Here is a 25,727-nt window from a genome sequence, read left to right as displayed (position 1 = left end):
TGGAATACCTCACTTCTGTCAAATGCATATCCTGTTTGTGCCTCATATCCTGAATAAAGCTGATTACATAAGCGGGTCTCCCTGGCAGGTGTGATACTATTTTTAGGGAAGATGTATCATTGCTTAGAAGTGGATTAAAACAAACAAAGATGTAGGTTATTAGCCTACATAGAACAGGTGAGGCTGACCAAATTTCCTCCATAGCGCGAGAATACAGCCTGAGAAATATCAAGGCTAATTGACCTGTGAACGTTGTCCATTGTTTGGAGAACAAATGAATCTTTCTCCTGCTTTGTGGAGGAGGAGCTAACATTTCTCTCTGATTGAAGTTCTGGACACTTTTTAAAAAATTTACTTTTGGTGATGCATTATTTTCAAATTTTAGGTCCTGCGCCAGATGTCGTCTCAGACAAAATCTATCAGATCAGCAAAACAATTGAGGAATATGCCATATGCCCTGATCTTCGAATTGACCTCTCTCGACTAGGAAGACAAGAATTTGACCTGGAGAACAAATTCAAACCATTTAGAGGTAATAGAGAGGTCATATTCTGAAGAAGTCAGAATAACTCGGTGGATGGGGCTGACTGGTTTCTGCAGGGGAGAGCACACATGAAAGCAATTGAATTAGCAGTCTCGGGAGTGACACTTGATAAATAGATGCAATCTGAACGTGGTGCAGAGGGAAAGGAGAGCAGCCAAGATATTCAGAACTGGCACCTTTCAAAAACCACTTTCCAAATGCTCTATAATTTTCGACATAGGAAAAGTTTCATGGCTGACTCTTCGACAGTGTCCCAAGAATCGGCTGTGAATTGCCAAAATATGCCTTTGTTTTTTCAAGCGAATAAGGTGAAGGTGCTAGAATATCTTGGATAATTAAGCAGAGACCAAATAAGGTAGTTATTGAAATTTCCCATGGAACGTAGGCGTTTCTTTTCCACGCTGGAACCAGACATTTCAGCCTGATTCAATGCACAGTTATTGATTATCTGCTCCATGTCAAGCACCATGTTAGGAGATTTTACAAAGGAATTCAGTAAGTACCAACTGAATTTAGGCAAGTGGGTCAAGAATTAAAGAACCAGAATGAAATTGCCAAAAATATTATTCTACATTGTAGAGTGAATAAAACTTCTAAAGTACTCAGATTATAGCCTTTCATTTTATATATTAATATTGAACCACATGACAAAATTAATACCATGTAGATGCATATCATTTCTCCCCCTTCTATTTTATCCTATTGCCTTTTCCTAGAAGGCATGCAAGTAGCAATAAAACTAGCATTTTTTTGCTCTTTTAATACCCCTATAAGCTGAAATGCAGTTAGTGTTAAGATGGTATCCTAAATTTTACACGTAATTTAACTTAGCTAAAAAGATGAAATACGTGGCTCATGGCCACATGGTATTTTAGGGTCAGAGAAGAGCTTGAAATGCACTATTCTGGAGTCACAGTGTTGGGCCAACTCTGCCACATTTTTCTTGAAAGATTTTGAATCAATTGTTTGCCTAGCTAGTCAGCAGAAATTAATTGAAAGCCATGTGATACTGGAAGCAATGGTGCCTGCTTTTATTAAGCTAGTTGGGAGCATGTGCACACACAGACACACACACACACACCCCTACATAATGAGACAACTAAAAGCAAGGGATATATTATATTAAACAAAATATTTAAACATGCTTGATTACATACATTTGGAAGGACTGGAAAATAAGATGACTGAGAAAAATCAGGCTTTATCATAGGAAGAAGTTATATTTATTTATTTATTTTTGATGTCTTCACAATTTCATTAGTTGTCCAAGAGACCCGGATCTTTGGTGAGCTCAGATTCAGGCCCATTGCTGCAGCCACATTGCTAGTTTGATGAGTTTTCTAAAATACTTCAGATACCAGGAGGTGGGTAGAGAGATTCCCTGGCTCCAAGAGGAATTTGGAGATAATTGTTTGGGATAATTTAGATCTGTGTTCTTGCTTTTTTAAATGTTGAGCAAGGCTTGACTTAATTGGGAACAAGTCAGTCCTTGGCCTTTTATTTAAAGGGTCAAGAGCGTGAACCATGTGATGTGAACTTTCAAATTTCACAGAATTCTACTTGCTTTTTACATTTCTGTTTGGTATTGTGCCACCTGCTATAAATACCAAATGTATTTAGGCAAGTGATTCAAGAATTAAAGAACCAGAGTGAAACTACCAAAAATGTTATCCTATACTGTAGAGTATAAACTTCTGACTTCTAACATATTCAGGACATAACCTTTTATTTTCTATGTTAATTTTTTTATTGTGGTAAAATATACATAACACAGAGTTTGCCATTTTAACCATTTTTAGGTGTATAGTTCATATAGATTAATTTTAATTACTTTATTTTATAGATTAATATCCTCCTCATGTCAAAAGATGATTAAAAACTATCTGTGTCCCTTAAAAGTAATTATGTTATATTTGAATGGACACAAGTACCACATTGATTTAAGTGCAAGGAAAAATATTTTTAGTTGTGTATTTGACCAGATGAAGGGGTAGTTTCACATTACATATGAAAATCTCATCCATATTTCAACTGGACTTACTGAAAATTATTAAAAAGTGGTTTGGTAATAACTTTAGTGCAACTTAAGAGTTTCAGGATTCCAAAGTAGTATGTATTTGAAAAATTTGAAAAAAAGTATACACAATTTTCAAAATTTAACTGCAAATTTAAAAAGCAGGGCTGGTGGACAAATTTTAGTGTCTAAAGAGTCAAATATTTACTACTTCTAGGTAAAGTACATTCTGAGTATTAATTATGTACTAACTGCCACATTAGAAAAATGTAACGTACTCTGGGTTTTATGTATCTGTCAGATAAATGGAAGAGACTGGCTTTGGATTCCTGGGCACTGGGTGGTGCAGGATATTGGAGAACCTTTGTGTTTTATGAGGGTTTCTAAATATCTGGCGTTTGCCCTGAAATTTTCAGTAGATTTGGCATGCAAGAGACTTCACACAAAGTCAGAAGTATATCCTTCATCACCACTTCTGAATCTGGATCTAGTTGGCACAATGGCATTTGGAAAATAGGGGTCAGTGCTGAGGTCACTCCTTGATTTGTTTAACACCAGCTGAGTCATTCTTTGGCCAACCCCCACAGGAGGGGTACCTGGATGTGCCAAGATGCCTCTTAGCATTGAGGTGTGTGCATTTTGGAGGAGGGAGGTGGAGGAGAGGAGGTGGGAGTAGGGATAACAGACACAGTTTTATCTTAACTACTTTATTCTTGTGGTTGATTTTTCACTTGTAAAGAAGAATTTATAACTTGATATTATTTATACCTGTTGATCACCTTAAAAGGTTGTAACATCTTGATTGTGCTTCAATTTGTGATTTTTGTCTACAAATGGATGCTTTGCTTCCCACATAGTTTGTGGGATTATGTTGGGATTGTGATCAGAATTTCATGCTGAGTCGTGATTCCTTGTTATGCTTCCAAGTGTCCTTCATGGATCTGGTCACTGATGTTTCCCTTTGTTTTCCTATCTTTAGTGGAGATAGTGGACCCGGTGGATATCTATCTCAACCTCCTTCGAACCATCTTTGACTTTAATGCCATTAAGAGTTTACTGACTGGGCCGGGTCAACTGAAGATCCGCGTAGATGCGATGCACGGAGGTAAGGTCGTGGTCTTCTACCATTGACAGGGAGGAAATGTTAAGGAGACCTCTACACTTGTTGGGTTTCAGGGATTATGAGGAACGTTGGATTTGTAGATATTGACACTATGTTTATGTTCAGATATTTAGAATGCTCGGGAAAACTTCAGGGCTCTGCTTTCTCTCTTTTGATGCAAATGAAAACAAAAGTGGAACAAATGTCTTTGAGGCGATGCCTGGGAAGAGTGTGGAGTGGATATATTAAAACCGTAGTCATTAAAAAAACATTTGATTGTGGTACATGCACCTAATTTAAACAAAGAGTTCAAAGTTTATTATGAAAAAATTCTGCCCCAACTCCTTCCCCCAATTACCTACTTTCCAGAGAAAGCTTTCTTTCTTTTAAACTTTTAGCTTTTGTTTTTTTTTAAGTATGTCTCTCCCTGTTACTGAATACCACGAATATGCTGCTCCTTGCTGATTTTTCAGTTTGGGGCTTTACTGACTTCATACTTTAGAAGATGAGGTTGTAGCTCTTTTTCACCCTCTCCACTCACTAAATCCAAGCACACTTAAACTAATTATATCGTCGTTTTGGTGAAATCACTATCCAGTGGCTACAGTATCCTAACACTGCTGAGCCATGCACAACACTGTCATTACATTTTTTTATTGCATTTTTTTATTTCCTTGGGATTAGTAATTGTCTTGTTTTCTCATTGTTTAGTGTTTGTTAGGTGTATTTACCACTATGACTCCCATATTCTCCCAGCGTCTACACCTTCTCTCACTTCCTTTTCCCAGAGACCTCTGCTCTGCTCTGCTCTGTGCTGGTTGCTCTCTGAGCCTGCTGTCATCCTGCAATATCCCCTTATCATCATTCTAGGAACTCCCTTTATCCCTGTCTCATGTTGACTCTCCTACTTCTGGAGTATTTGTCCTACATTTTTTTGATTTGCTCCTATGTTTTGTAGAACTCATTCTCACAGAATTCTGTGAGAGAAAATTCATGGGAGGTAAATGTTTTGAGTCATTGCATATCTGAAAATGTCTTTTTTCTATGCTTACTCTTAACTGATACTTGTCTGGATATAGAAAGCTAGGTTGGATGTTATTTTCCTTCAAAAGTTTGAGGGCATTGATCCGTTGCTTTACAGCCATTCGTATTGAACTTAAGAAGTCTGATGCTGTTCTGATTTTTGATCTGTCGTATGAAATCTATCCTTTTTATCCTCTGGAGGCTTTTACAGACTTTGACCTATCTTCAGTGCTCCTACATTTCATAATGATTAATCTTAGCATGGGACTATTTTCCTCTATTGTGCTGGGCACTTAGAGGAGTGTTTTAATTTAGAAACTTGTGTCCTTTAATTCTGGGAAATTTTCTTGAATTACTTCTTGGATGATTTCCTCCGTTATTTTCTCTTTCCTTTCTTTCCAGAATGGCTGTTGTTTAGATATTGGCCCTACTGGATTGACCTTTTAATTATCTAATTTTTCCCCACCACCAACCATTTTTCTTCCCTTTATTTTGTGCTACATTCTGGGAGATTTTTTTCAATTTTATCTTCAAGTCCTTCCTTTAAGATTTTCAGTTTCACTATCTTATTTTTAATTTCCCAAAACTTTTTTTCCAAATAATCTCTTTTACAAAATAGTTTCCTATTTATGTTTCATAAATGCCATATCTTTGTTTTTAGTGTCAGGTTTACTGAGGTATAATTTGTATACAGTAAGATTGACACCTCATAGGTATACAATTTGATGAGATTTGGCAAACACATACAGTTATGTAACCACTATGATAATCAAGATATAAAATGTTTCCCTCACTTTCCTTGTGGTCCTTTGTAGTCAAACATTCCTCTATTCCTCACCCCTGGCAATCACTCATCTTCTTCCTGCTGCCGTAGTTTTTCCTTTTCCAGAAAGCCATATAAGTGGAAGCAGGCTTCTGCTTCAGGCTTCTTTAACTCAGCATGAAGTTTCATAGATTCATTCATGGAGCTGTCTGTATCAGTAGTTCTATTCCTTGCTATCGCTGAGTAGTATTCCATTGTATGGATGTACCACAGTTTGTTTTCCATTCACCAGTTGATATAATCAACGTTATTTCTAGGTTTGGGCTACTACAAACAAAGCTGATATAAACATTTGTGAACAAGTCTTTATGGGGATATATGATTTCATTTGACTTACGTAAATACCTAGGAGTGAGATTGTTGGATCATATGATAAGTGTATGTTTAACTTTATAAGAAATTGCCCAGTGTTTTCCAAAGTGTCTGTACCATTTGCACCACCAGGAATGTATGAAGGCTCCAGTTTCTCCATGTTCTCACCAGCACTTGGTATTGTCTGTCTTTTCAATGTTAGCTATTCTATCATATCTTCTTGATCTCTATTAGGATACTCCTGATATGTACTTTAAAAGTTTTCTTCTCCCTGTATAGTTCCTATTTTCTCCAGGTTGTTCTATACTCTTTATTTTGGTCTCATGGTAAATGGATTTCTTAGAAGTTTGGTGATGCTTGACTGTCTGGCATGTTTAAGAGTGAGGCACTAAAAAAATTTGGGGGGCGTTCTAAGCCCATGTGTGGAGCTTATCCTTCATGGATTTTACTCTTTCGTTCCTTCCTGTTGGGCTGGTCATATTCTCCAGAAAGGGATCTTTCATATTCTTCCTTTAGTATTATCTCTGGCTTAGAAGGAAGACAGTTTCTCTTTTCGAATAGTTTTAGCAATATTTCTGGGTTGAGCCTCATGGCCTGGCTTGTATCATGTGTCCATCTCTGAACCCATCACTCTGGCTGGGGATGGAGGACACTGATTGGGCAGACCCAGGTCACCTCCCCAGCCTTGGGGGAAGCGGAATTTAGCCATGTCCAGATCACATGAACTGAGATGGGAAAAGGATTGTTTCTCCAAAGAAAACCCACAATGCTGCTACTAGAGGAAGGAGAAATGGGTGCTCGGCAGGCAAAATCAAGAGGTGTTCACTGTTTGAGGTCTGTGTTGTATTAGTGGAAAATAAATAGAAAGCTATACTTTACATATATTTCAGCTTACAGGATTACATGCCGCTTCCCAAATGTGCTGTATGTTCCACCTCGGTTCTGTTCCCTTGTTCATAATGTTCTTTCCGTTTGGATGGCATCCCCACTCTGCACACTTGTCAAATGTATATTCTTTCTTCATGTCCCCCTAGAAATGCTGCCTCTTTCCCGAGGCCTTATCTGTGGTCATTCCTTCTCTTAAGCCACTGGATCTAATTATTTCATAACTATACATTGAATGGCACTAGTCTTCCCATTGCAGTCACTCTCCTGTAGATTTGACTCATCCCGGGACTAGCCTAAGAGCCCAGTAATGCAGGAGCTCTGTGCTCTGGGTCCCTTGAGAATGATCCCCTCCATTCCTAACGTATGTATTCCATGTTAGGCACTCCATATACGTGTGTTGAACTGGAAAGCACTATTCCTTAGCATTTATTTTGTAAAGTGTGCTTAGTTTTACATGCCTCACTGGTTTAGAGTGTTTAATTATACACTTGGCAAAGTTAAAATGATTGCAGAGACAAAGAACATTGCTAGAGCCCTTTAGTGCTTTTGCATATGTTTAGCTAAAGCTTTTAATACAATGAATCATTATTAAGTAGTTGATTTCTTTCTGGCAACATTTTAGAAAAGTTTTGGAGAAAAGTTTCATGCTACTGAATTATTGAATGCATCTTCCATACGCCTACAGTGTAACTGGCACATGGTAGACGCCCAAAGAATAGTACTTGAAGTAAATATTATTCTGTGTTGTGTCTTGAAAAAGCTTGTAGACTTTATCTTTTTTTTTTTTTTCCTGTGCTAGTAAATGGTCTTCCTTGTTCTAACCAGAACAAAACACCCTTGGCGGGTTCTGCAAAGATTTTACATTGCTGTGTATCTTTTTTTAGTTATGGGACCCTACGTGAGAAAAGTCCTGTGTGATGAGCTGGGGGCCCCAGCCAACTCTGCAATAAACTGTGTTCCCCTGGAAGATTTTGGAGGGCAGCATCCTGACCCAAACCTGACATATGCAACAACCCTTCTGGAAGCTATGAAAGGAGGGGAATATGGGTTTGGAGCTGCATTTGATGCTGACGGGGTAAGTAGGAAAGTTTTCTGCCTGCGGACCCTTTTACCACATAATGAGGCAAGCATTGGAAACCAGAGAATTAACGAACACATCTTGGGCTGACGTGTATGGGGCATATGAACCCTAACTGGCTCTGCATCTGCTCTTCTGTTTAATGGCTAAATATTGCAATTAAATAACCATTACTTTCCCTAGTTCCAGGTGAGCATTATGTTATAAAGAGGTTATTTCTTTAAAAAAATTATTCATGCAATAAATCTTTATTTATAGCTGGTTTTGTTGAAAGTACCACATTAAGGAACTAGCTATTTCAGCAATAACTCCTGTTCTCCATTATGTTGGGGGGAAAGTGTGAGTTCAGAATACGGAGGCCACTGTAGCCTGAGGTAGTCATCCACATTTCAACAAGTGGGACGCGTTCCTAGTTGCATCAAGATCCTGAGATTTACAATATTCAGGCATTTAAAAGGTTTCCCATGCTTTCTTTGGCCACATTCAAGTTGTTTTAGGTTGTTTAAATCCAGAATGGCAGTAAAGTGGCTTGTGATGACTTTGGGAATGGGCCGCTAGCTGCAGGTGCCTCTGTCTGATCATTTTCACACATTCTTTCCCACAGGACCGTTATATGATCCTAGGCCAAAATGGCTTCTTTGTGAGTCCTTCCGACTCCCTGGCCATCATTGCCGCCAACCTCCCTTGCATTCCATATTTCCGTCAGATGGGGGTCCGAGGGTTTGGGAGGAGTATGCCCACCAGCACGGCCCTGGACAGGTAAGCAAGGATGTTACTGTGAAAAGCTTCATGGTGGCCTCTGATATGCACGTCCTCTTTGGTGCTAGCTGTCGCTCATTCTTTCCTTCTCCATTGGGAGCTCGTTGAAAGCATGGAAACTTAGAGACATACTGTAGTGTCCTGGGTAGGAGCGTGAATAACCAGGTGGCCTGAACGTGATTCTTGTTTCTGCCACTTAGCTGTGGGAACTTGGGATACTTGTCTGATCTTTGTGCCTCAGTTTCTTATCTTTAGAGTGAGGATAATAATAGTATCATCCTTACATGGATTGACAGGAGGTAGGAATGAAATGATTGATGTAAAACATTTAATGGAGTGCCTGTTGCAAAGTAAATAATTCATCCATGTTTGGTAATAAAACTTACTAAATATGTAGGTGAGGTGGGAAGAACATGGGTTTTGAGGTCAGATAATATTATGTTAAAATGCCAGCTTATATCCTCATTAGCTCTGGGAACACAAGGATGATACATTATAGGTTTGTTGTGAGGATGAAATGAGCTATGTGTGGACAGTGCCCAACAGGAGGTTCACTTAGCAGATCAAACAGTATTCAATTTCTTTCTCCTTGCCCTATCCTCCCAACTGTCTTTCGCCTTGTCTTATAACAGTGAATTTCAGAGTCTAATATTTTCAAGCAACATATATTTTTATGGAGGCAGTATTTGTGCATGGTGGAAAGTTAGAAAAAACACAAAAATAAGAAAATGTAAACATTCTATCCCTCTCCTTCAGTTGCCTGTGTTAATAGATAAATTTATGTTCCCTATTGGATCTCATTCTATACACATGTAATATACACATGAATTATAAATCATATGTGATATACATAACATAATATATGTAATATGTATAATATATAATATATTTGCCTTTTTGTAATACCAAAAAGAAATCTGAAAATACATATTGCTGTATAACTTGCTTTTTCTTTTCCATCAACAATCTCCAACTTTGTATTAATACATTTTTATGTCATCTGAAACTAAGATTATATTCAAATTTCCCTGAAGTATCCCCAAAATGCCTTTAATGAATGGTTTGCCCAAAGCAGCATCCCATCCAAGACTGTATGTCGTATCTGGTGGTTGAGTCCCTCAAGTTTTTTATAATCTAGCACAATCCTTTCCTTTTTTACGTACTGACAATGACTTTTGAAGAGACCTGACCAGTTGTCCTGCAGAATCTCACCTTCTGGATTTGTGTGGTTATTTTCTTATGGTGTTGTTCATTCATTAAGTCATTCATGAGGTTAAATCTATACACAGTGAAATGAATAATTTTAAGGGTACAATTCAATGAGTTTTAGAAAATGTATAGGTCTGTGTAACAACCACCCAGATTAAGATATAGAACATTCTCATCACCCCAAAAAGTTCCGCTGTGCCTCCTTCCAATTCCCCAGAGGCAATGATTGTCATAATTTCTATTGCTATATTTAGATTAATAGAATTATATACTATGTACTTGTTTGCTACTGGTTTTTTCACTTAAGGTATATTTTTTGATTCACCCACATCCACTGCCTGTGTCACTAGTTCATTCCCTTTTGTTGTTAGTAGTATGCCAATGTATGAATACATCACAATTTATTTTCCAATTTCCCATTGGTGGACATTTGGGTTGGGTTGTTTTCAGTTCTTAGCTATTATGAATCGTGTTGCTATGAGTGTTCTTATACAGGTCTTTTTGTGGGCCCATCTTTATTTCTCCCGGGTAAATTATCTAGGAGTAGAATGCTGATTGTAGGGTAGATGTATGTTTAATTTTACAAAAAACTTTCAAACTGCTTTCCATTTTACACTCTTATTTGCAATATGTGAGAGTTCTAGTTGCTTTGTATCCTTGTCAGGGTTTGGTGTTGTCACTCTTTTTTATTTTAGCCATTCTAGTGAGTGCAAAATATTATTTCGTTTTGGCTTAGATTTGCATCGTCCTAATAAGTAATGATATTGAGCTCATTTTCGCATTCTTTTTGTCCATTGGTGTAACTTTTTAATGTACCTCTTTAAAATGTATTTGCTCAATCAAAAAATTCGATTGTCTTTTTTATTTCATTATAGAAGTTCTTTATATATTCTGGGTAATAAGTCTTTTGTCAGATATATATATGTTACAAATATTTTCTCCCTGCCTGTTGCTTGCCTTTTCATATTCTTAATGGTGTCTTTTGATCAGCCTAAGTTTTAAATTTTGATGAAGTCCAATTTATTATTTTTTTCTTGTATGGTCAGTATATACTTGTTGTCCTCTGTAAGAAATCTTTGCTCACCGCAAAGTCAGAAAGATGTTTTTCCTGTATTTTCTTCTAGAATTGTTGTAGTTTTAATTTTTACATTTAAGTCTACGATGATTTTGAATTAATTTTGTTTGTTGTGTAAGGCAAGGGTCTAGGTTAACTTTTTCCCCATATCCAGTTGTTCTAACCCAATTTATTGAAAAAAATTTACTTTCCCCTTAGTGCCTTTGTTAAAAACCAGTTGCCCATTTATATGTTGGTCTATGTCAGGATTCTCTATTCTGTTCCAATGATCTATTTGTCTATCCTTATGCCGTACTACATTGTCTTGATTACTGAAGTTTCAAAGTAAATATTGAAATCGGGTGACTCCCCCAACTCTCTTTTCTTCTTTGTCCCAGGTTGTTTGCATATCTATGTCCACTTTAGAATCAACGTGTCAATTTCTCCCAAAGCCTACTGGAATTTTAATTGGGATTGTGTTGAACCCATAGAGCAATTTGGAAAGAATTGCATTTTAATAATATTGAGATTTCCAGACCATGAATGTGGTATATCTCTCAATTTATTTAGTTTTTTAAAATTTCTCTTACCTACTTTGTATTTTAATTTCTCTTAAGTATGCTTTGTAGTTTAGTGTAGAGTTCTTACACAATTTTTGCTGAGTATTTTATATATCCCTGAGTATTTTATATATTTTGATGCTGTTGTAAATGGAATAGTTTTATAAATTTAATTTTCCAGTTCTTTGCTGCTAGTAATTAAAGATGTAACTGATTTGTGTAAGTCACTTTGTATTCTTCCACCGAAGGGGAGGAAATCACATACCTTCGGACGCCCCCGCCCTTTACTTCTCTCCCTCAGGTGATATTGATATCAAGTCCACAAGGATGAACCAACCTCAGCTTAAAATTCTTGCCTAGCAGCACCAAAGAGAAGGTGCATACATACAAACAGATATGATTCCATGTTTTTTTTTCCATTTGCCTTTGCTTATAGCCTTCCTTTCCAAAAAAAATAAAAAAATTCAGTGAAACTGTAGAGAACAAGGCAAAAATGGAACCATCACTAGAAATTGAGAGCCCACGGTCATATAGGATCCCCAGTGTCCTGGAGGTTATTTAATATTGTGGAAGAGCATTTAATAATAACACCTTCCACTTAGAATCTTACAATTTAGAAAGAACTTTCATACATTTGATCTTTGCAATAATTTAGTGAGGTAATTGGGTGGGCATTACTCTCAACATATTAAAGATGTTGAACCAATTATTAGAGAGGTTAAGTGACTTGCACAAGGTTGCACAGCTAAGAAGAAAGTGAAACTAGGTCTTCTGATTTAGTTTACCATTGCGTCTGCTCAGTAAATGCAACCTGATCAGGATGGTCCCTGAGAAACCAGTTGAGAATATTGCCCATCTCTCCCATGGGGTAGTCGGCAACTTTCCAAACCCTGGCCAGGAGAGGCTGCTTTCATTCTGACAACAAAAACTATTTGTCCTCTTTTCTCGTGGAGATTTCCCAGTAGTTCTTGATTTCGTTTTATCCTCCCTTCCGAATAAGTCTCTGTTTCAGTCAGAAACCAGAGGCCTTGGTTAGAAATTTCACAAAGGACCTGTTCTGATATGTAAGTGATCATTTAAAAGGATTATTCATGCTTGCTGGTCGGGATTCAGAATTCTGTGGGGCTCTGACGTGACTTGTTTTGGGTACTTGATCTGTTGTGTAGCTCCCAGGTGGCTTCTCATGATGGACACTTTATAAGCTTCTTTCTTCTTGGGTAAAATAAATGAGGCTTCAAAATTTATCTTGCCAGTGGGTTCCCACACAGGTTATTATTTTTTTTAATTAATAAAATCATAAGAATGTGTCTATAAATGCCTGGTCCCGGAAGAATGACAATTGAGTAGCTGAGACACATTAAATGGTGCACTTGCCTAAGCTCCTGGGATTCCAGAATAAGGGAGGCCTGCACCCTTGAAACTGATGAATTATTCAGACAAACTTTCATTATTCACAGATAATTGTTGTCCCCTGAGGGAAGACTTTCAGCGTCTTTAATTTCTACCCTTACAATGTCACTAAAACAAGGATTCCATTTACCCCAGAATAATACAGTTTCAGCCTTGAAAATGGCCTTCTTTTGGGCTTTATCATTCTGAATGTGTGTGATTTGTGGTTACAGATGAGTCTGTGTTGCTGAAATCATTTTGGTTCAAATGATTTGAGAAGTAAAGCACATTCAAAGTATCTTTGTGGCCTGAAGTCTGTCTCCACCCCATGCGAAGCTATTAAATAATCCTTTGTGTCATCATCCTTCAATAATATTTATGAAGTGTCCATCTGTGCTTGGGGCTGTGCTGCATGCTGTGCAAAACAAGGCAAGCACACACAGACTTGAGCCCTCCTCATTAGAGATATTTACAGCCTCAAATGAGACCAGCATCCTTGCATGCAGGGCAAGGGAGCCAGATCTGAAAATCGTTTTGACTACAAGGGAGGCCATATAAGGTCCACCACTCCCAAATAGGGAGGTGAAGAGAATTAATGCTCGTCTATCCTCTATTTTATTTGTTCTTTGTGCCACCCTTGTGCCTCACCGTTTATTCACACAAGAAGTCTTTATTGAGGGACTTCTAGGTCCTACACCACTGTCCCTTGTCGTGGTGGAACTTGCAGTCTAGTGGAGAAGACAAGCAATAACAAGTAAAGAAAAAAATATGTAAATACGGGGTCCGGCTCCGTGGCTGAGTGGTTAAGTTCGCGCGCTCCGCTGCAGCGGCCCAGGGTTCGGGTCCTGGGCGCGGACGTCGCACCGCTCGTCAGGCTGCGTTGAGGCGGTGTCCCACATCCCACAACTAGAAGAACCTGCAACTAAGATATACAACTGTGTACGGGGGTGGGTTTGGGGAGATAAAGCAGAAAAAAAAAAGATTGGCAGCAGTTGTTAGCCCAGGTGCCAATCTTTAGGGAAAAAAAAAAAATATATATATATATATATATATATATATAAATACAAATTGTAACACATGCGCAGGGGAAATGAACTTGATGCAATAATAATTGGTGGGTATAGAACATCCTGCTTAGATAAGGTAGCCAGGGAAGGACTCTCTGAGGAGGTTATCGGTAGGACCAAAGATTAGAAACACACAGCTGGACCTGGCTAGGATGCTGGGATTAGAAATGGCCCATAATCCTGGGCCTCTTTCACCCCATATGAAAATGCTTATTTTTTAGAATGAAGTCTATAGCTATTTGTTGCCAATTCCCAATCTGAAATATGTACTGTAGCTTTATCTTCAACATATGCAACTGGTCATTGGAATACAGATAGTGTTAATCCTGCAAGTATGCAAGTGTCTACTGATCTGCAATGACCTTGGTGCTTGCTGCATCCTTTAGATCTGCGCTATTTTGTCTCCAAGACTAGTCATGATGCACGACAGTAATGGGAGAGAGTGTTATGAGCTAATATGTAATTACCTAGTCTCCCATATATTGCTTCTGCTATAGAATGATAGGAATTATTTTGCCTCAGCAGATAAATATGTTCAAGTATAGCCTATATTAAAAGAAAAAAAAAGCCCTTTATCATAGTAGTTATTGCTCTGAAACCCTCCATAGCTGACTAAGTCAGGGTCAAGGCAGAAAAGAGATGTCACCCTCCAAAAGGGTTTACTAAAGGGAATTTAATAGTAGTAAGTTAATAATCTGGTCCATAAAGTATGGGAGAAGTTAATTAAGGAAACCAAAAAAATCAAGAAGAGATGAAGAGGCACCCCGGGACTTACAATAGCAGAAAGCTGTTAATTCCCCTGGGACTGAAGGGTCAAAAAAAGGGATCAGGGTAACCATAGCCTGGTGAGGTCTGGAGTTGTGAAAGACAGGCTGCCAAACAGGAACTGAACTTGTCAGGGAGGTACAAATACCCCAACATCTCTTTTCCCACCCTCTGATCTTCTGCTGATGCCTCCAATTGACCAAACCCAACTGGAAGCCAGAGGGCAACCTGTGGAGCTCAGCCTCCTAGGAAGAGAGCAGGGCAGAGATGGGCACTGAATGAAATGGGAACTCTAGAGTAGATCGGGGCTAACAAGACTAGCCAGTATAACTAGCACGTGGCCAATCTTTTTGGGAATTTCCACTTATCTTCCAGTCTCATCCTCTCCCCTCTTTTTTGGACCTCAGGTATAGATAGTTGAGTTAACCACACTCATCATTGAACAATTCTTTCATAATTTGTCCAATGGGAGGCTCATTTCTTCTTCTTAAAAAAAAATGTATTTCTCTTTTCTCTGATTACCTTCTCCCCATAGATAACCACAAAAATGTATTTATTGGGTATCCTTTGGTTTGTGTATATTGTTTTATTTGCATGTATTTTATTTTTTTATTTTATTGAGGTCACATTGGTTTATAACATTATGTAAATTTCAGATGTTCATCATTATATTTTGGCTTCTGTACAACTGCATTGTGTTCACCACCAAAAGTCTAGTTTCCATCCGTCACCATACATATGTGCTCCTTTACCCCTCTCGCTCTCCCCCCACATGTTTCCCCTCTGGTAACCACCAATCTGTTCTCTGTATCTATGTGTTTGTTTTTTTTATCTTCCACATATGAGTGAAATCATATGATTTTTTTCTCTGATTTATTTTACTTAGCATGATACCCTCAAGGTCCATCCATATTGTTGCAAATGGCACAATTTCATCTTTTTTATGGCTGGGTAGTATTCCATTGTGTGTGTGTATATATATATGTATGTGTATATATATATACCACATCTTCTTTATCCATTCATCCATTGATGGGCACCAGGTTGCTTCCAAGTCTTGGCTGTTGTGAATAATGCTCCAGTGAACATAGGGGTACATATATCTTTTTGAATTAGTGTTTTCATGTTCTTTAGGTAAATCCCAGAAGTGGAAAGGCTGGAGCATGTGGTATTTCTATTTTTGATTTTTTGAGAAATCTCCATACTGTTTTCCTTAGTGGCTGCACCAGTTTGCATTCCCCCCAGCAGTGTATGAGGGTTCCTGTTTGCAAGTATTTTAAATTATTGTGACTAGTACTGTGTAATAGATTGTATTTAGTTTCTTACTTTTTTCCACCAAAGACTATGTGTTAAGATCCTCTCAGTTGCTCTGTGTGTGTGTCTGGTATGTTGCTTCTAACTGCTGCATAGCAGTCCATGGTGTGCATCCATGACGTTTCACCTCTCTATTCCCTCAGCCATGAAAGCTCAGGCTGCCTCTTACTGCCCGCCACACTGAATAGAGCTGCATAGTGCCTCTTGGAATTTGTGTGAGAATTTCTTTGAGATATGTATCCACAAGCAGAAGTTTTGGGTCAGAGGGAATGTCTATACTTAATTTGACCAAATTTGACCAAATACTGTTAAGATTGTGCTCTAGAATGGCTTCCTTAGTCTGCTTCCCTGACAAGTTGCTGCATCTTCAAATCTAGGTCAACACTTTATGTTGTTTAGCTTTCTACTTTTTTCCCAGTGCAATAGATAGAGAGTAATATACAATTGCTGTATTGATGTTTCATTTCTCCTGTTACTATTGAGCGTCTCTTTGTATGCTTAAGAGATTTGGGGCTTTCCTTTTATTAGTTGCCTGTTCCTGTCCTTTGCCCATTTTTCTGTTTAAGGTTCCTCTTTTTATTTTTGATAGATTTACAGGAGTTCATTATGTATTCTAGATATTAGACTCTTGTCAATTTTAGGCACTTCAAATTTTCATCTTTTTTCTTCAGACAAAATTTTACCCCCGAGTTCTATATCCAAATTCCTGTCACTAGACAGCTCTGTTACAGACAACTCAAATTTAGTATGCTTAAATAGCCACTTTTTTGATTTTCCCTAAAAATTGTACTTTTTTGTGTTTATTATCTGGGTGAATCACCAATCACTCAAATCACAAACCTTGGAGTAATCCTAGACTTCTACTTCTCCCTCATTCCCAATGTACCATTAGTCACTGGGTCCTGTTAGAAAATTCTCTTAAATGCTTCCTGAATCATTCCTTCCTCTCCATCTCTACTTTTACTTTCCTCATTCAGGTTCTCATAATCTTTTGCTTGGACTATTGCAATAGTCAGTGAACTGGCCTCTCTGCCTCCAGATCTCCTCTTCTTCATTCCACATCCTGGACCACCTCAAGGGCAATTGTTCTAAGGCAGAAAGCCATGCACCTCCCTCCTTTGCTTAAAATCTCTTGGTGGCTTCAAAAGCCCACAGAATGTGATCCTATCTCCTGATTCTAAAACATGCATCATCTGCTGACTATGAACACCTCACTCTTGCCTACGTTTTTCCCCTGCCCTCTAGATGTCTTGTGCTGCTTACAGTTCCAAAATTCACTGGCCTCTCACACTGCTGTGCTTCGCACATGCTGCTCTCTTCCTTTGCCTCACCCCATCCTACTTTGTTCTTCCTTATCTTTCAAGGCTTGAGTCAAGGATCACCTTCTCAGTAAGTACTCCTCTGATATCATGTTCTCTCCACCCCAAAGCAGCATTTGGAATTTACTATTCACAGTTGTCACAGATGTTGAAAACATGTACTTGTCTGTTTCCCAATGTACTGTGAGCCCCCCAAAGGCAAAGGTTTTATCCAGTGCCTGACACAGAATATGTTCTCAATAAACACTTAGTAAACGAATGGATGAGATTTCTTCCCTTTTTGGATACCTTTTATTTGGGAGAAAAAGTAACTAGAACTCGACAGATCTAATCACATAATTCTGAAGGTTAACCACTATGAACTACCAACATGCTTCTGTTGACTTTTGTACAAAATAAATTTGTCGGTGCCATCACCTGGTTGCAGCTGGTATACCTGAAAGATGAGAAGAAGATGAATGATGTATCATTGCACAGTCTTCTTTGGGTGTAATAGAACTGTGCCTGACTTATGGTTTTCATTTACATTTAGATAAGTTTGTAGTGAGTCTGATTTTTAGCAATGATATGTGGGTATTGATTATAACCTAATCAAGATGAGATAAAAAGAAGCAACCACATGGCAGTTATTTCCTAGTCAATAACTAAAAACTCCCACAGCCTGAACTTAACCTCAGGATTCTTTATTCCTGGCTCTACTAAGTAGGCTGAGGAATGGATTCTTCCTGGGACACTTAGGGGATGCCTAGCGCTGCCTTCCTCTGTGCTTTCGTGTTCATCTACTGGAAAGGATGCTGACAATGACTCAAGCGGGCTCCTCAGTGTTTCTAAGAGTTGGTATCTGTTGAGAAAGTGGTTTCATGCCTATATTTAATAGACAGCATTTATGAATTAGTTGGCTAATGTGAGAGAAATAAAGTGTTAACATTTAAGACTAGAAGCTGCAAGAGTTTTGGAGATGTTGGATAAACCATCTTTTGTTCAGTTGTTCAGAGCCATCTTGGATTTCTGCTATCTGAATTGGTCAGAAAAGCAATTTGGGGTGAGCATTCAGTGATCTGAGTTCCAAAATATGTAGTCATCGTCACCCTCCCATATGAATTGAAAGACAGACCATTTTTAGAAATCAACTCTCTCTTGCCCATGACATTTGCAAGGACTGTATGCCACTCTTTGGTCCTGTCTCTAGAAAGGTGTAGTCATTGTTGCAGGGGTCCAGCATCCTATTCTCGGCCCTTCCACTGGCTGGCACTCCTTGGACTTTGGCAAGCAATTTTGATTTTTGGTAGATTTGGCCAGTACTGAAAGAAGCCCCTTACCACCACCCTGGCTGATCGGGATTAAAGACCATTTTAAACAGGGCTTTCAGTGCCGTCCGGTGCAGAGCTTATACTAAGTGGCGTGCGGCTGCTTTCTAGTGGGAACGTTGACTTCATGGCCCACCTTTATTTATAGTCTCAAATTTGGTTTTTGGAGGGTCTGTTTGGTTAAATGACCTCCTCCCTTTTTTTGTCACTTAAAGTAGTTACGCAATTTAAAAATCAATCCCATTCGTTACTGCAAAGAGGCATGAGGCAACCCTTTATGGGCTGATAAAAATGTTGTATATGTTGATGATGGTGGTAGTTACACAACTGTCTGTCTGTCTATCTATTTGTCTATATGTCAAGACTCATGGAACTGTACACTTAAAATTGGTGAATTTTACTTTATGTAAATTATACCTTGATAGAAGTGATAAAAATAATCAAATCCTATTTATTTGAAAACAAAACAAAGCACCTCTCTTGGTCTTTATGATTGAGGTCCAGAATCATCACCCTCCTTTGAACGACTCTTGTCCCCAGCATCGAGGCTCGCATTTACCAGACCGTCAGTAAACCCTGGCTGGGTTCAGGTGAGTTGAGTGGCCTTGGGAATCACTGTCCACTGCCTCCTTCTCTGTGGTGAACTAGAACGTCAGTATAGTATCTATAATCTTGTCTGGGAAAAGACTTACATTTAGAGTTGAAAGTTCTACGATTTCAAGGTCATTAGTCAAATTTCTTGGTGGCATAAAACAAGGAAGATAGGGCAGCCCAGTGTAACTCTGAACCGTAGGCTTTGTCAAGGCCGCAGGGAAACTTGGCGCTTGACAGTGCTTTTAAGTGAAGGAAGATAATGGTAAATCATTTTAGGTCTGAAGATCCTTCTGGAGTGAAAGAGCATGTACTTGTTGTATGTGCTTTATGTTTTGAAATGGATTTTGTAACTCTCACACAAAAAAAGTTTTAGAATAGATTTTAAACCCCAACCTCATAGGGGAGTGTTGAGCTGGGCCTGTTGGAAGATTGCTTACACAGTTGCTAAATATCATCGATTTCACTTTACCATCAGGCTCAGGGAGGAATAGTATTTAAGAAGGATGCACAGGGTGAATCAAGAAGGTGCCCCAAAGGTTTGCCTGCTCAGCAAAGAGGGAGAGAGTGAATGCGTTTTCATCGACAGTGAACTCTATTACAGTGTCATCTTCGATTTTCACATGGACCCTCAGAAGTGTTTGAGTCAGGCATGATCATTGACATTTTGTAGTAAAAATATGATGTTGAGAGGTTCAGTAACTTGCCCAAGGTCACCCATCAAAAAGGAAGCAGTTAAGACTGGTGCTGGATTGTTTGGTTCCAAGTCTCATAATTTCTTTACTGTTCCCTATTGTTGAGAGCAGGCAAATGTTCTGGTTTTTCCTTGAGTGAAAGTAATTTGTGTGAGTTCGTGTGTGTGTGTGGGAACCTATGTGGCCCAAAGGTTGTGGATGACCTTAGACAAGCATAAGTAACTTCAACTCCAAGATGTCTTATAATTTTGACCTTGGACATCATCACTGTTTAGTAAAGCTTTGGAAGAAGCAGTTCCTGGCTTTAACTTAAGACTTCCAGGAAAATGTCAGTGGGGTCCAAGGAAGGGTTTACATTTTATACCCTTGCCTCAGAATGTGCTTGAAGGAGTAAGATCATCAGCAGTGGCTGCACAACAAAATATGTCTCAGGTTTCAGCATGTTTTCTGTGTTACCTTCTGTGTAAAGTGGGTTAAGCAGATACAATTCCTTCTTTATAAGAGTTTTTAATCTCAGACAGACAGCACTGATGACCAGAAACAAAAGATACTGATTAAATACAATGCGTTCCTTTAGTAGATAATATGTTAGAGTTGGTGATAACATGTCCATGCTTAGGAAAAATAATGCAAACTTTGTCAGCTCCTGTCTATATGGCCTACACAGGTGAGGGTGGACTCCAGACCTGGGGGCCCATTCATCTCATCTCTGATCAGGTTTCTGGCTGAGGTTTCAGTTTTGTCGTTTGGAATTCCGTGTTCTTTTAGAGTTCCCCTTTGCCTCAGTGGTTTGTGTTCTAACATGGAGGAAATCTCTTTGGTAAGTTGGCACCTGTGTTTAAGAATGCAAGCTTTCTATCCAGGACTAACAGAGAGACTGTATGAGTCAGGATCTTTGTGCTGCAAATGAGAGAAAACTACCTGAAATGGGGCCTAAATAATAAAAGGAATGTGTTGGCCCACATAACTGAAGTAGAGTTGGCCTCAGGTGAACCTTGATCCAGCAGCTCAAATGATACTACCATTTGACCAGGATATTCCCTCTCTGGTCTGCCATAGAAGGTGTCACTCTCACCCTTGGGCTCCCTACCTCTGTCTCTCCAGACTCCCTTTGGGAGAGCAAATGTCTGCAAGATTTCCAGAACTCACTCTCTTACACTTCGTTGTCTATGAGGACGAGAGACAAAGTCTTTTTGGAAAGAAGCAACTGAAAACACCTCCTTCAGTCTTGACTTTGGTTAGAGTTTGTACCATCTCTGACCCATTGACTCACGATGCCATGAGGGATGGGGTAGGCTGAAAGTCTTAAGCCCCTTCCTCCTATTAGGTAGAGCTGGGAGGATGGTCATTCCTTCCCAAACCAAATGACCTAGTGTGGATTCAGTTTTTCTCCAAAACAAGATCTTTCTTTTCTCCTTCCAGAAGAAGTAACTTCAGCAACTTGGGACCCAATAGATGGCAGAGGGATGTGAGCTAGGTGAGGGCATTAGGGTGCAGTTCTGGATGGAGGATTCAGGACCTAGGTAAGAACTCCAGGTTGTTACCTCCTCCTACCCCTGCAAATCCTCTGCTTACTTACCAATTGTTACCAATTGAACTCTCTCCCCAACCGGGAGAGACCCAAAGAAGGGTCTCTTGCCCCTCCTCTTGGGGTTCTTCCTCTGTTTGGTGTCACATCTTTGAAAGGAGATGGAACCTGAGTGTTCAATAGCTCAAGCTTTATTCAACAACCAAAGAATGGAGAAGTGGAACATGTTCACAAATCAGCTTCTCAGCTCCTGGGGCGATTAAGTAGCTATTATAAGGGGTCAGAGTAATGAAGGGGAGGAATATTCACAATTGTTCAGAGAACTGGGCAGGCTTTTGGGGGGAATAGGGTGCCACCTCTTTTCTTTCCTTATTTGGTGATATGCTGCCATTGCCATGGCAGTTGTAAACTGTCATGGCGCCAGAAGGTGTGTTATGTAGCATGGTGATGTATTACAAGGAGTGTATAATGATCTGCGCAGTCTATGTTGGGTCCAGTCAGACTGCCATATTGCCTTTAACCAGTTTTCACTGGTGTTGTTCAGCCATCTTCTCCTTTCTCTCTGTGGTTTCCTGCAAGCTAAAGATAACATGCTAGGCTTGTCCTGAGCAGGGTTATGGTTAACATCTTATGGGGCCAGGGGCCGAGGTAACACCAATAACTGACAATGGTTCTAGAATTAGAATGATGCTTGCCTGTGATCCTTGCATATGCTCATGAATTCTTCTGTCCTTCTTTCCCATCCTCTCTGCTCTGCTCCTTCCTTCCTTCCCTTTTTTCTCTTTTTCTTCCCCCATCTCTCTCTTCCTCCATCTCTCTTGTCCTCTCCCTCTTTTCTTCCTCGCTTCCTTCCTTAGTTTTTCTTCCTTTATTCCCTCCCTCTCTCCTTACCTACCTTCCACTTTGTCATTTTTCAAAAAACATTTTTTCAGCACTTACTGTGTGCCAGGCACACTGCTAGGTTCTGGATATCACTGCTGGAGTTTATCTTCTCTTCCACCTCCTTCTTCCTCTGTCAAACTTCGTTGTTAACAAAATTTATTAGTATTCTCTGTGTAAAGTATTCTGCTAGACTCAGGTTCATGACTTCAATCTGTATGTTAATGACAGACTTGGAGAATGTTTTCAAATCATGATGACGTTGTAGGTACAGATTGCCTTGCACAGATTCTACTACCTATATTTAGGAGTGGGAGGGAGAGAGAGAACATAGGTTAAGGAGTGCAAACATTTATTCCTGCCAGTGTACTCAAACGAGCTCATGCATAAGATGGGACGCTGTATTCTCTGACTTTCATTGCCCTCTACATTCCGACTACCTCGGTTTGAATTCTGACTCCTCTGCTCTCTGGCTCTGACCTTGGGCTGGTTCCCTAACCAGGGTCTCCTCTGCTAAATGAGGATAATAACAGCACCCTTCTCACTGAGGATGAAATGAGGTAATGTATGGACAATTCTTAGAGCGGTGCCAGTCCACGGCGCAAGCTCAATCAAGGTTGGCTATTGTTATCATGATGATGGAGTTTTATAGAAAGCAAACTCCAGGATGGACAGTGGATTCTTCCATACTAACGAACTAAGACTAAATCTTAACCAGTGGCTACACTTAGATCCTATATTCCCCATGTAGTAATAGCGATTGGGTGGTGCTCTTTGCTATGAGTCCCTCACATTTCACAGTACAACAAAGCTTTTACGAGACTGCTCTGTGAACCTCAAATCTTTGCATTGATAGTTTCTCAGATTGTCTTGTAAGTAGTGACTATTAATTTTCTCTAGCTCATTTTTTATGTGTATATGGAACCTTTCAATTAGGAAGCCAGAATCCATTGCCTTTTAATCTTTTGCCTTTTTATTAATATTCTTTCAAGTTGTTACAGATTAGCAGTTCTTTGTTCCCTGTATCAAAGCTTCCCTGGAACACGGATTGGACCCTGGGAGCCCTATCTCTTTAGAAAAATTGTCTTTCTAGGAAAACATAGGGTTTCTTTTTTTCTTTTAAAACACACCTGTGTCTGTCTATGTGATGTCCCAAATCATTAAACCCCATACAGAGCTCAAGCTTTTTTCCCTACCACTAATTCTGATGATAGGATTTTGACTTTGCCTTGTCTACAGATCCCGTTAAAACATATAAGGTGATTTGTATGCATATTGTAAGCGCTTGTTCATTTCATAATCTGTTCAGAAGTTCAGCCAAAAGGTAAAAAAGTAAAATGAAAGAGACACCATGACCAAATGAACTGCTCTGTGATACACCCAAGTGTGGGGATGAGACATTCACAAAAATAGCTTTCTTTGTTACTAATGTAACACTAGCTACTTCCTTTCTTAACAGCATCTCAGTCCTAACTTATTGTTGTAATGATTGTTCAATGTTGTAATGATTATTCTATGATTTTCATGCTTTTGTAATGACTTTAAAAAAAGTCAAATGCTCCTCTGTAGCGCCTTTATCTGCAAAGCCATTAGCCAGTTCCTCTGGTGCTCTAGGGAGGGACTTGGGAGGTGGAAGGGCAAATATTCCTCCCCAAATGGGGATTGTTTACATGAATCTTATCAAAGCAGGTGCCAGGAGCTTGAGAAATTTGAGAATGAGAGCTGATTCGGACAAGGCCGTTTGAATTTGTAGAGGAAACTTCCATCTGAGGGTCAGCTTCCAGAGTAGGTCAGAGACCAGAGCATGGGTTGTGGTTCTGGGCGAGCATGACATTGAGCTAGGATGGGGCTGACTAGAAGGAGATCTCACAGAGGTTCAGTAGAAAAAAAAAAATAAGAAAAGGAGATATGAGTATGAGTGTGTTGGTACATCTGACTTTACCGCTGATTCTCATTGCTTCACAAAGCCTGTCTCTCCCCATCCAGAAGAGAAGTACTCAGGGCTGGTACAGTGGCTCTCTTCCACAGAGCTTCCAGGGTCCCACATTCCATCAAGCTCATTGCTCTGCCTCCTTTGGGTGTAGCCCTTTCTCTCATGTTTCAGTAGAGTGGGAGCTCCAGCCACCATATCTGATTTTAGGCAGCCACTGGAGCAAAGGATAAAGAAGGGCAAAGGGAAGAGCATAGATGGGTACACTATCTATCTTTTGAAGAGATTCTTGGAAGAGGACAGCTGATGCTTTTGCTTATGTCCTACTGGCCAGAACTTAGTGATATGGCCATGCCTAGCAAGGGAAGCTGAAAAATGGAGTCTTCACTTTGAATGGCCATGGGCACAGCTCGAAATTAGGAGTTTTCTTACCAAGAAAGAAGGGGAGAATGGTTATAGAGGGACAACTAGCAGTCTCTGACATAGGTTTAGATGATGTCCTAAATATTCTGTGTAGAATATTGTAGTCTATGCCAATATAAAACATTATTTTCTCTAATCGTTGACATGCTGAAAATCTGTTCTTCTTTTCTTTAGACTAAAGAACCTAGGATGATGATATAAATGATGATGATGTTATTAATAATGATGAGGAGGAAAAGAAGGAATATCCACCAGAGAAAAGATATGAGATATGGCAGCTCACAAGCTAATGAGAAAAGTATTATTTCCCTCATTTTATAAATAAGTAAATGGATGCTCAGACTGGGAGGAACCCACTGAGGTAACACCAGTCCTTACCTATGGAGTTAGGCTATGGCAACAAAGCTTGGGGAGCAAGGTTTTAGGGAGGGGAGCAAGGTGCTTTTTAGTTGCAAGTAATAGAAACTTGAACTTCAAATGACATAAACAATAAGGGAAAGATGTATTTCGCATATTAAAATGTCTAGAAACAGGTGGCTCCGAGGCGGGGCTAAGTCATTTCTCAGCCTCGTTGTTAGGGTGCCAGGTTCAGTCATCCTCTGGGTGTGGTTTTTGTCTTCGGTGAGCTTTCCTCATGGAAAGGCTTCAGCAATTCTAGCTATTTCCCCCACATATGATATGGTCTTATGGAAGAAAAAGGACTGCCTTTTATTTGTGTGTCTTTTTAAAGTCAACAAAACTTTTCCAGAAGCCATCCGATGCAGTATTTGTCTTGTTCTGTAGTATGTTCACCTTTGCTGAAGATAAAAAATAAAGTCATGGTTCTGTTACTGAGGAAATCAGTGCGAACGAGTTTGGGTGGGCAACTGTCAGTACCTGCTAATTCACTTAAATTGTTGGCCCGCCATTAAAGAACATCCTAGAGTTATAGCTGTTTCCCTGAGAATACCATTGCCTCTGACATCACTTCCTTATTACAGTTTGTTTACTTACTCATCAATCAACATTTATTAAATACCTTCTCTGGGTCAGATAGTGTTGTAAGTGAATACAATTCATGCTTACCCTCAAAAAAATTTATGATTTAGTGAGAGAGGAGGGTATCCTGAGCAACACTTACAATACAATGTGAGGAATGCCATAATAGGGGCCAT

The 25,727-nt window shown here is 39.3% G+C and overlaps 1 protein-coding gene across 1 annotated transcript in view; it reads left to right on the top strand.

Annotated features, from left to right (window-relative positions):
* The window catches only part of PGM5 (phosphoglucomutase 5), a 168,336-nt gene that overhangs the window by 26,684 nt on the left and 115,925 nt on the right, over positions 1–25,727 (top strand). The window contains exons 3-6 of the mRNA XM_046664680.1: positions 386–532; positions 3,538–3,663; positions 7,591–7,781; positions 8,389–8,543. Of these exons, the coding sequence (XP_046520636.1) occupies positions 386–532; positions 3,538–3,663; positions 7,591–7,781; positions 8,389–8,543 (619 nt within the window). The remainder of the gene's footprint in view (positions 1–385; positions 533–3,537; positions 3,664–7,590; positions 7,782–8,388; positions 8,544–25,727) is intronic.

Source organism: Equus quagga, chromosome 6 (assembly GCF_021613505.1).
Source record: "Equus quagga isolate Etosha38 chromosome 6, UCLA_HA_Equagga_1.0, whole genome shotgun sequence".
Taxonomy (NCBI): Eukaryota; Metazoa; Chordata; class Mammalia; order Perissodactyla; family Equidae; genus Equus; species Equus quagga.
This window is presented reverse-complemented; position numbering and strand designations above follow the sequence as displayed.